The sequence below is a fragment of the Pollicipes pollicipes genome, unplaced genomic scaffold, assembly GCF_011947565.3.
Source record: "Pollicipes pollicipes isolate AB1234 unplaced genomic scaffold, Ppol_2.1 Scaffold_4219;HRSCAF=4965_pilon_pilon_pilon, whole genome shotgun sequence".
Classification (NCBI taxonomy): domain Eukaryota; kingdom Metazoa; phylum Arthropoda; class Thecostraca; order Pollicipedomorpha; family Pollicipedidae; genus Pollicipes; species Pollicipes pollicipes.
Window position 1 is genome coordinate 25,720,373 of NW_023596448.1, and position 13,783 is coordinate 25,734,155.

The 13,783-nt window shown below is 46.8% G+C and overlaps 1 protein-coding gene across 1 annotated transcript; it reads right to left on the reverse strand.

Annotated features, from left to right (window-relative positions):
• Positions 1-9,790: 9,790 nt before the first annotated feature.
• Positions 9,791-11,406, reverse strand: LOC119095065 (larval/pupal cuticle protein H1C). The gene is made up of 3 exons (XM_037217961.1): positions 11,324-11,406; positions 10,806-11,142; positions 9,791-9,798 (listed from the first exon to the last, which is right to left on the reverse strand). Exons 1-3 carry the CDS (start codon positions 11,330-11,332, stop codon positions 9,791-9,793), a joined length of 354 nt encoding a protein of 117 aa, XP_037073856.1. The 5' UTR covers positions 11,333-11,406.
• Positions 11,407-13,783: the final 2,377 nt, after the last annotated feature.

Sequence of the window (13,783 nt, forward strand, 5' to 3'; positions counted from 1 at the left end):
ATATATATATATATATATATATATATATATATATATATATATACACATATGTACGATGCATATTAACAGAAACGAATATAATTTCACGGATATTCGTTTCGATAAAGGCTTGCTACCGAAATATGAATGCATCTATCTCTCCATCTCCTGGTTTTTCTGCGAGGAATAATGATCTTTCCACTGTCATGATGTACATAATGTTGCTTGCAAATATACTTAACAACTTAGGTTAAACAGGAATGTAGGAGCGGTACTAGGTCCGAATTTGTTGCTTCTACTCGCGGCAACAATTTCTGTTTGGTTTAAGCGGTTATTTTATTTGCAACCGAGTTTCTCACCCCTTTTCCAAGTACGGTTATAATCCTAAACGGTGCTGACTGCCAGAAGTCTTATTATTATTGGCTAGGCATGCTGTTCGCACTAAAACAAGCAAACTAACGTTGCGTTAACGTGATGTCGTTTATGATATTGGGTCATTAGTCTCCCCGTGTCACCTCCGTGTCGCCTTAACTAATGTTGCATTGATTGATGGCGATATTAACTGCATTCCAGAGCTCAGATGTGATTTCTATCGAGGTCGATTGACCACTAATTGTTTGTGTGCTGCGCTGGGAATGCCACGAATATGCCAGTTCAAAACTTAGGCATTGCGAGTGACTACTTTTCTCGCATTTGGAGAAAGCCAGAGCGTAGACCTACTCACTCTTTTCATTGATCCTGTAAAATGGTGGTCAAAACAATTATAACCAGAACAAGCTCATTGAACATGCAAGTCTTAAGCTATCCCAAAAATGTACTTTACGCTTCGTTTGTGAAAAAAGCTTATGAGAAATGAACTATCATAGGCCTTCTATATCAAGCATCTGCCGGCACTATCAAATGCGTTCGAAACCAAAGGTCATAGCCTTTGCAACTACAAGAAGCTCTTATTCACTCTGTGAACTTTGTTATCTGTACTCAACTTCATATCTTTTATCAGCTGTGCTTTGGAGTTATGTAATACGCAGACACCATTCTATGAGCCCTTCCCTTATCCAATCCCAACCACACCCAAGCATGCACAATTTGATACAAAAAGAAGTAAACCGCAGCTTAATTCAATCACTGCGAAACTCAAAACGTCGTTTCACCACATCAGAGCTCAGTTGACCACACGTTGGCCACTAAGCCAGCCCGTGCGGCCGAGACCAAGAACGCGTTGACGATGTGAACCAACGACGGCTTTGTGATTCAGACCTAGTAGGTCTTTGACGGCAACTCAAGGATGGTCTTGAAAGAACTGCAGACGGCGCAGTAGTCAGGAGCCACATTTAAATGACTCCGAACATGCATGTAAGTTAGATCTAGCTTTTTAAAATATGTAAACGGACTTGAAGATGGCATTTGCTATGGTTTTCTATCGCCACCGAAAGCTTGTATTCTCTCTAGACGGATCAGTCAGCTGATTGGTAGTGTGCGGTGACCTCCAAGTCACACAACACTGCAGTTGAAGGTAATAGAGGCGGCCGCCGGGAGGTAGCACGGTGACCTCAGGAGTCACCAGCCGTCCACAAGAGAAACACTGGTGATCACGGCCCACAGCAGGAGACTGCCCGGCCCAGAGCATAGCCCTGGCAGGTTGGCAGCCGAGGGGCGGGCCCTCAGAAGCCAGGGTGATCCTCAGAGGCCAGGGCGGCCCTCAGAGGCCAGGGCGGGCCCTCAGAGGTCAGGGCGGCCCTCAGAGGCCAGGGCGATCCTCAGAGGCCAGGACAATCCCTCAGAGGCCAGGGCGATCCTCAGAGGCCAGGACGGCCCTCAGAGACCAGGGTGACCCTCAGAGGCCAGGGCGGGCCCTCAGAGGTCAGGGCGGCCCTCAGAAGCCAGGGCGGCCCTCAGAGGCCAGGGCGGTCCTCAGAGGCTAGGGCAGCCCTCAGAGGCCAGGGGGATCCTCAGAGGCCAGGACGGCCCTCAGAGGCCAGGGCGATCCTCAGAGGCCAGGGCGGGCCCTCAGGGGCCAGGACGGCCGTCAGAAGCCAGGGCGGCCCTCAGAGGCCAGGGCGGCCCTCAGAGGCCAGGGCGGGCCCTCAGGGGCCAGGGCGGACCATCAGAGACCAGGGCGGGCCCAGTGTTCCGAACTGCGGTCCCTCGCTTCCACAATGCGGCTCCCTGGCTTTCTCCGCTGCGACGGTCCGTTTAAGGTTCTCGCGAGACTGTGACGGCGCATGTTATCAGGCAGGGCATTGCACTCTAGTCTTATGGTGCTGTTAACATATCCTGCATGTCAGTTTCTCCTCAAGAGGAAAAATTAGGACCGAATTACACCGTGCGGTCTTTCATGTTTTTTACCTTTTACATTTCATTTGTTTTACCTTTGCCCTTACCTTAAGCCTCGTGAGTATCTCTCCACGTAGGGTTCACAAACGATAGAGACACTCAAGCCAAACTTTTTTAAAGTTACACGTATGAGGAAACAATATATGTGGCAATGAGGAAATGGCAGCATGTTCATTAAGCCTTACAGTGCCAGTCTTTAATGTAAACACCAAGTCCTTGATGCATCCAATGCCAGGACGCGTCAAGATGCAAAACAACATGGAGTTGCTGGCGATCATATCGTTGCTTACGTAACGGTGAGGATTAGCCGCGACACGCATGCAGTAAAAAAAAGCATTTCCAGCCCAGAGAATGATTGCTCTCCGATCGGTTGATTCAGCCACCAACTCATAATTAGCACACCCAAACGGAAAAAGGGACTTTTCTCAGAATGCGCATTTCGTGTTGACCGACACACCTTTCTGTACTGGTGAGGACTTTCGATCCTTTGTTCTCATCAGATTTTCATACAAATATGCGAGTGAAAGCGGCATGTGCCTCAAGGATACCTGAGGAGTTTAAATCAATCGGTCAATCATTCGCGGTATCAATTATGCAGGTAAACCTTGCTGATTATTCGCCTCGGCACCAGCAATTTTCTGGAGAGCACTATAACGGCTAACATACTGCAATGTATCAAATATAATAATAGTTATCATGTTTCCACTGTTATTTAGTTACAACATTAACAAAAAGCGTTATATCTGTCGGGTAAGTATTGAAATTTATTCCATTGGGGTTCTTTTGCTATTTCTGCTTGTTCTGTGCATGGTTAACTGAAGATGTAACCAACAACCAAAAACATTTTCACAGAGGCGTGATGAAAATGGTTTATGCACTTAAAACTATAAATCTATGCGAACAGAAACTTGTTCATTAAAAAAACACGTTAAAAAACATGATTGTTTGATCTCAGACTCAGTCTCTAACAGGATCTGATAAGATATCTGATCTAATAAGATAACCTCTGAGCTTATCCAGTTCAAACAGGATGGATGATTTGCATCAGGAACACCGTAGATAGCATATTTTGAGCATGTTGGAAGGTGCTCATATGCTAGCGATAGTATATATATATATATATATATATATATATATATATATATATATATAAAGTTATATCTAGAAATATGTGTACGAAAAACATGGCAAATTTGCCGACCACAAATACCAAATACCTGTAACGTTGACACACTTGGAGTTCAAGTTGTGATAGGTGAGCCTAGGTTGGCTCAATATCATAATTTGAACCATAAATAAAAAATTGAATAAAACGAGGCTGAAAGCTTGCGATTATATTATTTTCATGTCTCGTTTTATTTGCTAGTTTTATTCAAGCCATTTAAGGGAGTAACACCACATGGAGCAAACTTTCGTTGAAGCAGTGTAGAATTAAACGCGCTAGCACCATTTAAAACCGTGGCGTTAAAAATGGATCACCGTCCATTTATGATAATTTAACTGCAGTTTACCCCACGTGCCAGTGAATGAGTCTTTTACATAATTATAATGACAAGAATCCCCATCCACGTCTGCAAGCGGCTTCATTTTTATTGATATTCCCACATTTTGTCCAGCTGCAAAAACGTGTTTTAAGACTTTATCAAGATACGGTTACTGAGGCATTTTTGTCAAAGTAAACACGCATTTCTTTCCTGTCTGTTTGAAAGAAAGTGCACATTAATCATGCGCCATGCAGGCTGTGGATATTATGCCGCCGTTGTCGACAAAAAGCATGCATGAAAGGTTGTGCATACAGTTTAGACGCAGATGTCAGGCTCTAAAAGCAGTATCTGACATTTTTAAGACGCGTGGGATTTTCATGATGAAGATCAGCATAGCACTTTTAATATTGATAATGTATCACATAACTATAACTGTAACACCAATTGTAACGGAGTGCTGGTGATATAACACCAATCACTAGCACAGCTTGTGACGGAGTGAGGATGACTTCACAGATACCAAGGTCGACGGCATCACAAGTGCAACTATGCTGTCTGTCCTTAGTGGAGTTCTTTCCTCAGCCAAAAGTGAAAATAAGCCTGTCCCGTATCACCATCACCCTGGACATTCTAGGCTTGGCACCAATTTATAGCATTGCTATATCCCGAGACAACTTTCAGAGTATTTCAGTGAATGTATAAGGCTTTGAACAATGTGTAGCTACAATACGCACAGTCCCTTGTTCAATGAATAAAACACATTGCATGTTTTACTCTCACCCTCGTCCTGAGAGATTTAAGAGGCACTCTCAGGTTTTTCCTGAATAACTCCTGAACGTTTGTGAGCACGGTGCTGAAAGTTTGACTAGTTGAGTTGACAGATGCTTCGCACATGCTTTAACAGCTTCATGCTTCTGACCTTTGATATTGTAATGCCCGTGGCCTATTTTTGAGGTCATGTCGTTGACTTTTTTCTTGAAAGTGCCACCTATTTCTCGCAAGAAATGCACTTCAAAGAAGTTTTTGATGCTTGTTTCCTTAGCTCTATCATCACCCTGAGTGCATATCTATTGTTCCGGCTGTTGTTTCAAGGTGAGATCATTCAGAATCAATATCGATCAAATATATCCAATGCCGGTTTTCCGGTTGTTCTAGCCTTCTTATTGTTAAGATCTCATGGGGTTTTTCACCTCTGGGGACTCCTCATAAAAGGAATACTAAAACATCGCTCGTAGAGCGAGGGCTAAACAAATGGACGACGTGCCAGAAACGCCATGGCGGCATTACACTAATTCAACACATAAGAAACATAAATTCTCAGCGCGTGAGATGGGAGGGAGTTGTCACAGCAGCCACGTCTCTTAGGAAACCGAAGAGGAGTTAGATGTCGCTCTCAAAGAGTGCTGTCTTGAAATACCGCTCACCTCAGCGACGCTTCAGCTTCAGCTTCAGCCACTCGAAATTTATGTTGAAGCGCACGAGCCAAAGCCCGCCGGCCGGTCTCCGACGCCAAAACACTAAGTTGTGTTCATGGAGGCGTTGCGAGCGGCACGCGCTACAAGAGGGCATAAAAAGCGAGGGTAGTCCAGCGCGGCAAGAATGTTCGCAGATCAGTGTCTCTTCCCGTCTCGTAGTGATTGATTCAGAAGGACGGTAGCGGACAATACAGTGATGGACTACAGCTTACAGCTCGCATGTAGGAGTTGTTTACCAGGTCACTGTCGAAAACGTTTGAAAGAAAATGCCCTTAAACTTAGACAGAGGCTCGAAATTTCACAGCGTTGCTTTTGAAGAATCGAGGCAAACCGTGAACCTTTAACACTCATGAAGCAAATCGGCGATAATCCATTTTTTTCCTACACATTTTGCCTTCTTTGACGTGTCGTCATAGATAAGAACAATGAAGCCAAAGTTGCGCAACGTTTCAGTAAATCAAGAAATACCACAGTTGCCATCCCTACACTTCCTCTATGAGACCCCGCAATGTCGACTACTGCGAACGTTTTCACTGAAGTATGTTCTTTTCAGCTAGCAGATCCAAATAAGCTTAGCTGCTACCTGTGCAGCTTTGAGCATTTCTCAGCATTCAAGATGGCGGCGGCCGCCACATGAATGTTGATCCAGTTATAAAGTTCTTTGTTCTCGATGACTTGGAAGGTCGTGGGACACCGTTTCAAAGGCGTTTCCTGTGTCAGGGAGTCCATTTGTCTAGTCATTTTTTTCGCGCATGGGGTGAAAGGTGAAATTTGAAAAAGGCATTCAAGGTGAAATTGAGGTACAAAGGTCAAAGATGATCACGATTTACGAAAATCACCTCTATTGGTCGATATATATCGTTTGTTGTCTTCTCGTACACATTGGAGGGGTACCATTCAGAGAAGATGCATGTGTTATATACCACAATGATGTAAACATGTGCTACATATACGACGCATGTACTATAGAAGATGTTTTCACCTGGCTGCTTACGTGTAGATGCTTTTTTCTTCTTGTTTGTGATGGTTTTAAATATGCCGCTGCCAACGAATCTTTCGTGCTTTTAAAATCATTGAAACTAGTGCAATAGCCAAGGCTTTGTGACTGATGCGCACAAGAATAGTCGGTAGGCCATGTATCGGTAATACTCGGCATGATAGATTATCAGCTTTGTACTTCTGACGGCAGTAATGTAGGTACCCGTGTTCGGGGGTGGGCGGCTTCTTCAGCGGAACGCAGGACATTGGCCGACACGGGGCAGACTTTTCTGACTTTAGCGCCCCTTGTTGAGTAGGGAGTCATATCTGTTGAATACTTAAGGTCATGGGTCATATGTGAGGTGTTCGGGATAGACAGGCACGACGCCGTCCTTAGATTTAGGGACGGTCTGCCCAAACCCAGACCTTAGTATACTGGGCCGTGCCCATGCAGATACCCGCAGAAGTCAATCAAGATAGCTTCTAAGCTGTGGGTCAGCGCAGCCAACGAAATGTAAACAGGAGATCAAACCAAGATTGCTGCTTTTTTATTCACGAGGCAAATTATATTATATTTTGTTTTTTTATTTTTATTCATGAGGCAATTATCACGAGGGGTCATTTGTTATCACCTGAATTATCACGAGGGGTCATTCGTTATCACCTGAAGCAGTTAAGGTTGGCAAGCGACAGTCTTTTTTACGGACAAAGGAAAACCAGACGTAGAACCGCCGATGTCCTCAGTACCTAAAGAGAGAGGGAGAGGATGTCCAGCATGATATCCAGCATTCACCAGGACACTAGCACGGTAGAGAGCCTCACATCACAGGTATCATGATATCTCAACGCAGTAACAAATACAGCCGTGACCATGGATATCTTCAACCCCCTTATAGCTCTTTATCCGCAGTTGGGCACCTAAGTGGTTACCATGGGTGAAGAGCTAGCGAGGCATTTGTAGGAACGGATAACTACTAGTGCGCCGAGTATTGTGCCTTGGTCTAGCTTCATATTCCTACCCTGATCCTTCCCATTATTCGTCGAGAAATGATCGATTACCACAGAAAAATAATACAATTAAGGAAGCTGGCGCATCAAAACAAGACTGCAGACCACCGCTAGAAGTTTGCGTTATCTTTCTTGCAGCTTGTGATAGCGAGTGATGATCTTATCACTTGTGATAGCGATTATGACGCGGTAGAACACAAAACCGCATATTATTATTTATTGGCTGCTTACCGGAGTTTCACCTTGAAAAAACGATAGTCCTATGAATGCTGTAGTTTGCATTTAAATCGTACTACACAACTGTCTAAATGAGTATGATATTTTTGCATTGTCTAAAATATGCCTGGATCCCAAGAAAACATTCCTGATCCCAAAAGATCACTTGAAAAAGTTAACGGAAACAACCGAGATCACCAAAGACAACCATACAAAACTGCAGAACTGATCCAAAGTTCTGACAGATCGTTCGGCAAGATTTAGAAGCGCATCAAAGATTACAAAAGATCTTTAAGCAAGTTCAAAAATGACCGTTGGATACTGGAAGATGCTAGATCCAGGATCTGAGTATCCAATCCAAGAATCCATTTCTCGGATACATAGTGCAGACATAACTTCTTGGCCTGCCTCACTTGATCAGTATAAATTATAAACCCTCAAGTGCTGTGCGTCGAAATTATCACCGCATACTCCTTAAGCGGCACTAAGTAGTCGTCAACATAAATTCAAATGACATAGCTAAACACAGCTGCATTTTGCAAGCTGGCATCATGACCAATGCATTGGAAAAGTTTCATTACACTCTGGTGACTAGGATGCGTTATTGATATTATTGCAAGATAAAACAGTTCGCACGCTAATGCAACATAAGCTATTTCTAGTCAACACATGCAAAGGCGAAACATGGGTACATGCACCATGCAGTTTGCACCTCAACGCGCCGTGCCCAAGCACCAGCTGACCCTACCCCCGTTCATCCTTTTTTGACGCTTATGTTGTTTCGAGCGCTCTGATTCGACGCCCCTTGAGACTTCGGGGTGTAGTTAAAATTAGCCCATGCCCACGTCATTTTTTTGTCACGAAATCTATATCACATACTCCAAAAATAGGACTTTCCCCACTGGTGTAGGCGGCAGAAGTGAACAGGTGATACCACAAAAACGAAATGTGATATGTAATTCAGTATACGCACACAGTGGCTCGTTCCCTCCCATATCAAATTTTATACATGCATACATATATGGGCGACTAAATTTCAGCATTCAAAATCGAGGAAAACGTGCAAACATATGTAGATCGGAAGCATACCATGATGTTTCGTGCAATACTGCAAACTTTCCTCACCTGCGACGCGCTTAACTTGGATTTCAGTTAAAAACTTTGAGTGGTGTTACTCCGATCGTAAAAAACTGTGCTCGCCCCAGAATACATTGTAATATTCATACAAGCTGACAGTCCAATTTCATGCACATCACTCGGAAGGCAGTTTGGGCATCATAAGATTGTCAAAACATGCAACATTCAGCCATGGTGAGACCAGGAACGAAGCATCGTAAACACTCATAAACAGATACGTACAAAAACTAGGTCGTGCCTAGAAAATACCTCGACGATGACGCCTAAAGCCGATACATAGATCGCCTAAGTCATGATGCACACCTAAACCATGTTCATGTTTATGCTCCAAAGGCGTATCCAGGTGTTGGATATGGAGGGACAGACCATCCAAAAATGAACTCCTAATCACCCTCGCCACTCGAACTTTTGTAATTACGGAATATAATATTTTCAATGTTAAAACAGAAAGCTTTTTGCCGAATGAAGGTATGGAACACGATTTAACAGGAGACCACAAATATCTACTCTAAAAAACAGTCCTGGATCTGCCTATGGCGCATGTATAAAAAGGAACTAGACCATTGGACGCGCAATGAAAAGTCGGAAATATCATCAACTCGGTACCTACCAACGCAAGCGCGGCGCAAAGAAAAACCGTAGAGTGGGCCAAAATTCTCCACCAAAAAAGGGATCCTGTTAAAATGTGGGCCGGAATCAGAGCTGGGGTCATTGTTTTCAATAACTTTGAAACTCTAACGTCTTCATTGTTTGCCTCACAGAGGTCCGGAAAAGTAACTCCGTGACTGGAATTTAAATGAATCCTAAAAGCCTGGGCACGTAAGACATGCGCCATGCGAGATACCTCGATCTTGATTGGGTGGTTCGAAAGTCCAAATGATTAAAACATCCATTCTTCTCAAAACGTATCGTTTCTCATTTTGTTGCTTGATGCGTGACACTAGGACAACTACGGGTTTGGTAACCATCCAAAATTCATATTGGCTGCCAAACATCAACGTTGGCACACATGGCTACCACTGTACCTTAAAGTGCTTGTGCGAAGTGCGCATTTCAAAGAAGTTCGTGTTTCATCGCTTTTGTACGAGCTGCTAGCCGTCCATAATGTCACAAACATTTCTGGGAGGCCCTACTCAGAAATGTATCACCTCACTGCGCTTAACCAATTGATTTAACCCGTCAACGCACTGCCCAATATGACCGCGTTATATGAACGCAGACTCAACCCTCTCTGAGCCGGGAGTCCCTGGATTTTCGTCGGCACGAGCTGTTCAGTCCCTTGTAATAGCCAATAAAGCTCTCAACGCTTTTGCCACGTGTGCGAAAATAAGAGATTTTAAAGAAAAAAAGAGAATAAGAGTTTCCATTTCTTGATGAATGCACGCGATGATGCCTCCGATCCACAGGCGGTGAAGTGAAGCGAACACTTGTTTGTGCCAGTTGGTATGCTGCTTAGTCAAGTGATCACCACACTTTGTGGTTTTGGTCTGATGAGGTTATCAGGCTCTGCCGTCATTAATTAGTTCCAAAAGTTTGAAAACACTGCTTCCTTTTTCATTCCACCTCATGACTAGCATCAGGTATTTCTAATTTTTTTCTATGCATCACGCCTGACTCTTTCTTGGCAACGTTCTCTCATCACCATGGCCTCATCCGTTTGCTACCTCCTCAGATCGCAGAAACAGCAGGCGTACAAGGAGTACATTGTATTCACGACATATGCGCGAGCGGGCACATGCCGCTATGCAGACAGCCTATGGTATGAACAATGACGTCCCACATGATTCACTCTGCAGATCACCTGACATCCGGCGGTTTTCTCAGCAGCACCAGACGAAATCGTTGCCGGCGCGTCGCCTCCGACGAGCCAGCCGTAGTGGCGCGGCTCGACGGACTGCGGCGCGCAGCATGAAGGGGAAGGGGGGAGCGCGCTCCTGTCGACCAGCTTATTCGGCGACCTCGACGGCGGGGGTCTCCTTGGCCTCCTCGATCTTCTCCACGCTCAGGGGCAGGCCGTAGCCGAGACCGGCGTAGCCCAGGCCGGAGTAGGCGACGGCGGGGGCGGCGGCGTAGCTCAGAGCGGGGGCGGCGGCGTAGGTGGTCAGAGCCGGGGCAGCGGCGTAGGTGGCCACAGCCGGGGCAGCGGCGTAGGTGGCCACAGCCGGGGCAGCGGCGTAGGTGGCCACGGCCGGGGCAGCGGCGTAGGTGGCCACGGCCGGGGCAGCGGCGTAGGTGGTCACGGGGGCGGCGGCGTAGCTGGCCACGGCCACGGGGGCGGCGTGCTCCACGGTGGTGGACTTGACGATGGGCGCGCCGTGGCTGTAGGAGACGCCGACCGGGCGACGCACCGTTGAGATGACGGGGTTGATGGAGGCGTAGGCGTGCGCCTCGTCCGTGCGGTAGGCGAAGTTGCCGCCGAACCGGTGGCTCTGGATGATGGCCGAGTCGTGGCTCGGGGCCCGGAGCAGGGTGGTGGCCGGGGCGACCAAGCCGGCGCTGGCACAAGCCAGGGTGGCGCACAGGGCAACGATCTGCGGACAGCGGAGGCACGGCGTCACCGAGTGAACCACGTGGTGTAACTCATGAAAGACCATGCTGTCTATCATAGCGGCGCTGCATGTGTATTCCTGGCCAGACTGCGCTGTCAGCCGTTGTCATTTTCAGCCACCATCATCCTGCGTCGTCGCATGCCTGCCCCAGCCCTGGACTTACCACCTTCATGATGGTGCTGGCTGGATGAGTCTGCAGACGAGAATGCTTTGTCGGCGGCTGGCGGCGGTTTTATACGGCCGACTGGTGACGTCACGACGGGAGGTCCTCAGGCCGGTCGGCGGCGGACGGCGAAGGTCGGCCGAGCGGGGCGGCTCCCTGCCTCTCCCCTCCCCCTCATCCTCTGCTCGGCGGGCGGAGCGACCCCACCCGGTCGCCTTGCGGCCGGGAGGCGCGGCGGCAGCGAGAGAGATCGGAACGGGATCAGGCTCTCAGGCTGGACGGACAGGCGAGCTGAGTGCGTAATGCATCCCACCCGGTGTTTGGACGAGAAGTGGGATGTTGTTGTGCGTAGCGCAGGAGTATAACCAGCAAGATGCCTCGAGGCGACGTGAGATGAGCGAGGACAGGAGGAGGCGGTAGAAGTGCGAACAGTGCCAGAGGAATTGCATCAGAATAACAGGGCTACACCCTGCTTTGGGGTTAATTTTATCATGAGGACTTTTGGGCGAATGTAAGGTTTCCTTGAAAAGTGGGAAGGGATAAGCCTGATGTACCGGTTTCTACGTCTAGAACTATCGATTGCTGCAGGTGGTGCCGATACTTAGGTCTTTTGGCTGCAGATATCTTAAGCAGCCATACAAATGATGTTTTGTCATTGCTTTGCAGAGCGAACATTTCGTGAGTGTTCAACGGATAAGTCGTGCACTGATTCGACCTTAGCGTCCTTAATAGCCGAGCACAGTGCTCGAAGGCTGTCTGACTGGGTCCGACCACGCCCAACAGTTTTGTCGCCGAAATCGATTGGTCTGGTTTCTCGCTTTTGGTGGCTATGCTCAAAGCGAAGTGAAAAGTCGTCATCTTGGACGGTTGGTGTTTGGGATGAATGCACTTAACATCGGTGTTATTTTAAGAGGCCTTCTCTATTTGTTTGGATCGAGCCTGCTGCTTTTGTGACTGCTTTCGAAAAGTGGCGCACTGGAGGCGTTCTGGTCGACCAAACACGCACGGCAACAGTGTGATTCGATGCATACTAACGGTCTCGTACTCCCACTTGCAGACCGTGAATCTGCCTGTTTTGGTGATTCTAGCGACTGGTGTTATACATCAGCAACCAGAGCAGATGAGGCAGTGAGGCCAAATGCGCGGTGTATGAGACTTCACCGTCCTAGGCAGATTGGAAGTGAATTAGCGCACGAATGCTATATCGTTGGAGCCTCGTCGGTTATTTTGAAGATAGGCTGTCCAACGCACTTGTGAAAGCTTTTTAGGTCAGTTGTCGAAAATGAGAAATTTAAGCTTAGATCTTGGCATCATCCGCATAAAACCTAGTAATTCCAACGTCGCACAACGCGTCTTACAGACAAGGAAAAGGCTGAAGAAAGGAAGTTAAGGGAAAAGGTCGTTAGGAACCTCTTTACCTTCACCGTACCTTTTTGGAACGGTGGTCTGGCACCGACTAACCCGTGGAGAAGTAAATGAAAAGGATCACTGGATCCCCAAGTGCTTGACGTTTTGACATTCGCCATTTGAGTCAAGTTGGTATTAGCTCCTATATTTCATATATTTCTAATGATTTTAACTCAGGTTAACCCCTCTTAGCCTCCCGTGGCCTCAAAATTGAGCTAAGGCCACAACATTTTGCGTGCCTTTGCCAATATCTTGGTGTGGGCTTGCCGCCGGCATTCTTCTTTTGTGTACCATGTGCGAGGGCCGACATCTTAGAGAGAAACCCAGCTATCACTATGACAACCAATGTGGCGCCAGAAACTGGTGGAATTTGCGTACAAATCGAGATAGCTGGATTAGAGCTAATTCTGTTATAACAGTCTTGTTTTAATGTTTTGTACAGTGATTTTGCGATAGTATTTTTTTGCTGAACACCCCCTAAATTTTTGAACCTTGCTGAACTTTGTAATGTTCTGCTGCGCCCTGCTGGAGAACTCGATGGACTGCACGCGAACAGGGATGACGGAGCGGGGCACAGAAGCGGCGAGCAACGTCGAAATAAACGTGAGCACGGGCTGGGGAATCCGTGCCGATCACGGGCCAATGTAAGTAAAATACCGAAGCATTTGGCGGTTACAGAGTCAGCATGACAATTGAAAGTTTTATCCCTACTTAAACTACGGGTTTTTACGGGTATTTTTATATACATGCATGCTCCCGCGCGCGCGCGCGCGCGCGCGCGTGTGTGTGTGTGTGTGTGTGTGTGTGTGTGTGTGTGTGTGTGTGTGTGTGTGTGTGTGTGTGTGTGTGTGTGTGTGTGTGTGTGTGTGTGTGTGTGTATGCGTGCTTGCTGATGAACTTACTGTGTTCAAAGGAAAAATATAAACCTTAGGATAAGCAAATTGATCGTGCTTAGGGGCAAACTTAGGGACGCCAAAATCCGATAATTGATATCAGTGGGCACGACTGTGCAGTTATTTATTCCGAAAAGACCAACGCAGGTCTATTTGCTGT